The 3,593-nt window shown below is 44.1% G+C and overlaps 1 protein-coding gene and 1 non-coding gene across 2 annotated transcripts; one reads left to right on the forward strand and one right to left on the reverse strand.

Moving 5' to 3' along the window:
* Positions 1–631: 631 nt before the first annotated feature.
* Positions 632–1,308, forward strand: VTN00DRAFT_8937 (uncharacterized protein; the record flags this gene model as incomplete). Its single annotated transcript, XM_069435841.1, has 2 exons — positions 632–794; positions 848–1,308. The coding sequence occupies 2 exons, from the start codon at positions 632–634 to the stop codon at positions 1,306–1,308; spliced, it is 624 nt and encodes a 207-aa protein (XP_069285747.1).
* Positions 1,309–2,729: 1,421 nt separating this feature from the next.
* Positions 2,730–2,800, reverse strand: VTN00DRAFT_t162. The gene has a single exon. It is a non-coding gene; the product is annotated as a tRNA-Gly (tRNA).
* Between the last annotated feature and the right edge of the window lie 793 nt (positions 2,801–3,593).

The raw sequence follows: 3,593 nt of genomic DNA on the forward strand, positions 1-3,593 counted from the left end.
GAAGACATATCTATATATCTATATATCTATATATATATATATATATCTCGGCGTCCTGATATTGAAATCGCTGCCTTCGAAACTAGGTGTCTGGTCTGAATATATGTACGTATACTCGCGCCTTTAGTTGCATTAAGCATAAGATCTGAGATCATAATCGGTTGATAATATTTTCACAATTCAAAAGGATCCTTTTTTTACAATTTGGATCTAAGCAGCTATAATGCAAAGGGTCTTTTTGACAGGTGTCTGGATCCTAGCAAGTGATTGGGTGATGATGATCCTAGACAATGTCACGGTTACAGTGATTTGCAATTACCAGCTCATCACTGACAAGCGTGTGCCCCTCATCTCAACTTTCGAGTTGTACACATCTCTTTCCCTAAAACCTCACTCATCCCAGCTCAAGCTCGTCGTCTCTAACTTGTACGACACTACTTATCTAATCAGCATGCGGTTTTTTGCTAAGTTTCCTACCGAATTTTAGCTCTGGTTCAGCGATGGGATTCCCATAAAAGCCCTTCGGGGAGGTCATGGCGTGTCGTCTCGGTTGATCGTTGATCAGCAGGGATTCCTCGACCTGACTGAGATACATTTACCTCAGATGATAGTGCTCGACGCCAATGGCTCAATGCTGCAGTCTAGCCAAGATTCAGAAGGCCGTTCCGTCCCAGTCGGCTCTAGTAATAAAGCAGCACTATGGCTTGAGCTACCTCTCGAAATAAAGCTGGGTGGTGGCTTTACTGTGGGCTTGATTCCACCCTCTACGGACAAGTCGCAAACTACTGAGAAGGGCATGGTTACCAACGTCTTTGTATAGTCCTTACAGCAGCTTACTAGGACACAGATATTTACACTCCATCCACAACCGTGCCGGGAAAATTCAAGCCGTTGCCAGAAGTATCTAAAGAAGATGCCACCTTCATCGACAAGATGATCGCGGAGAAGTATGTACCGTATCAGAATATACCTGAGGGTGCAGGGAAGACGGTGCAGGAGCTCAAGGCGCTTGGTGAAAGACTCTTTCCCTTCTCCCATTTCAGTCTCCACCTTGCGATGTGTGTATACGATTGGACGACTGCATCGTTCGCTCGCTTGGTTTTCATGAAGATATTCCAGTACACGGGCATAGAGCAAACTCCCTTCCCTGTCGACCAGCCCAGCATCGCTCAGCAAATCTGGATGAGCAAATGGGGCACGTATACGCCGCAGGATCCGTACTTCATGAAATCTTTTATGATGAAACCCGCCTCATCGCAACCAGGACGTTCAGACACAGCTCGAAAATGTCGCCATAGAACTTCATAAATTCAGCGACGTTCAGAATCGCCTGCTGTCTGCCGCCATGCAAGCACTCCCCCGCACGTCGATCATGCCGAAATCGCAACTGTTCAGCGGGCAGATGACATCTATCAGCTAGGGCTCGAGCACTTTGGCATCGAGTTCCTCGAGTGCCCTCTCAACAAAGGCCCCGTTAGCGAATCGCTCACATTTGCGTTCGAGAGCGCGACAACTAGCTACGTCTCCCAGGGCAAAACCATAACAACGAAGATGGTATGGAGCTTCACTGATAGTGTAAAAGATGCCATGCACTATTCCAATGGAATCCTCCTTGTCGCCAATTGCCCGGGAGACTCTTGGGTGTGGGAGACAGCGGCGTACGTAACACCCCTTTCAGACGATCCGACGAAGAGCGAGTACACATTCATGCCTGTGTCTCAATTTGAAGTGCAATCAGTCGAACATCAAGTCACCATTGGGGGCAAGGAGTTGTTGTGATTACCCTGCAACCAAAGCCTAGCATGAAGCCGAAGCCTAGCATAGAACAGGCAGTGACAAGACTCAAAATCCCTGAAATAGTAAGAAGAGAAGGACTTCCGGGGGCGCCAAAGGGAGGTGAATATGAGCATTTTGTTGCGTGCTCTGCTGCTTCTCGATTTAATTTCATGCCAGGACATAAGACGGGAGGAAGGCGATGTGCCTGCTTCGACATGATTAACCGTCCATTGACTCCAGGGTTGGGACAATAATTGCATTTGCTCTATGCAATGAGCTGCAAGTTGCTAACGATGTTTTATAATGTTATAATACTAAATTTCTCGTTTACCAGAATAAAGAATGTCTCGCACGCCTATGTCAATGTGCAAGTTCCCTATAAGGATACATATTTATATATTTCGTGGAGTAAGGTTCGTCCTTCCCTTTTCCACCTAATCAGCGGGGTATGTATGTATCCCACTTCCAAGAATAAAAGTCAAATTGTATAAATAAGACACCTATCAAATATATAGGTAAAACCCTGTGTGATCGTGGCGCCCTCCGTCGTGGTCTTGGACGTGGGTGAGTCTCTTCTGTAGTATAGTCGAATCTGCTGTATATCATCACTATTGATACGACACCTGTGTTCATTTTCTTCTTTCTGTCCTGAAATTGTGCTGCAGTGTAGGTGTTATTTCATCATGGAGTCTTGTCTTTACTCATATTTTCTTTCCTTAGCCAAAAAAAGTCTTAATACTATCCATCAGCGAGCAATTATCTACCTGTATCCCTTTTCTTCTTGTGATAGAAATGGAAAATTGACGGACGCAACAAGACAATGCCGAAGAGACTTTCACAAGCTCACTACAGTGATCATCAAAAAGATAGGCGAAGAGAAGAATTATAACCGGATAGAGAAGAAAAGGTGGTCAAAAAGAGTAACCACCACCATTGTGGTGGATGGGGGTCAATGCATCATCCGCGAATCGAACGCGGGCCTCATCGATGGCAACGATGAATTCTACCACTAGACCAATGATGCTATTGTTGTTATCAGATAGCTTAGATAGGATCAAGTCACATGACCTCACCGATTTTTCGTCTGTTCATGGACATTCACTAGGCAATAAATTTTCTGTAGAATACCTAATAACAGTATCTAGGTGTCAGCCGAATATTACCACTATAACCTAGTGGTATGCCAAGAGACCTATCAGCCTAGTCAGCACACGCCGATTCGGATCTGCAGAAGGTCATGATCCCTGCAATAAAGGAATCATACTGTCTATACCCAAGACTGCCTATTTTCCTTTATTATATCCTTTCATATTTCATGAAAGGTCTCGGGATCATTAAATAAAGAAATATTCGGAAGGTCTTAGCCCCTAATTCCATAAGAATAGTCAGTTAGTTAGGTAGATTCGAATAATCAGAGCTTTCATCATCATGCCTTCGGATTACTAGGTTCGCGCAGTCTGACACTAGGTTATCTGGTAGTCTAACAATCCTATCCTTTTTTTTATGATATCTATATATCTTTTGTTCCTTCTTTTGGCCTCACGGGGTCAACTAAAAACTAGTGACTCGGATAGCACCTGAAAAATGTAACCTCGAAGCGTAGAAGCTGGGTTTCAAAAGGTTTTTGAAGGGTTTGGATATGTCGAGGGAAGGAACACGCACAGACAATGGCTGGATTCCTCTGCAGGTTGTTCTTTTCCTTCTCACAACATTTTAGTCCGTTGGACACTGTTTACATAGCAGAATTCAATTATTTTTTATTGTCATTGAAAAAAAATTTTTTTGATTGCTTCCGTGCTGCAATTCACCTCCTGCTC

This window comes from Thermoascus crustaceus (genome assembly GCF_041956765.1).
Source record: "Thermoascus crustaceus strain CBS 181.67 unplaced genomic scaffold VTN00scaffold_6, whole genome shotgun sequence".
In the NCBI taxonomy this organism is placed as follows: domain Eukaryota; kingdom Fungi; phylum Ascomycota; class Eurotiomycetes; order Eurotiales; family Thermoascaceae; genus Thermoascus; species Thermoascus crustaceus.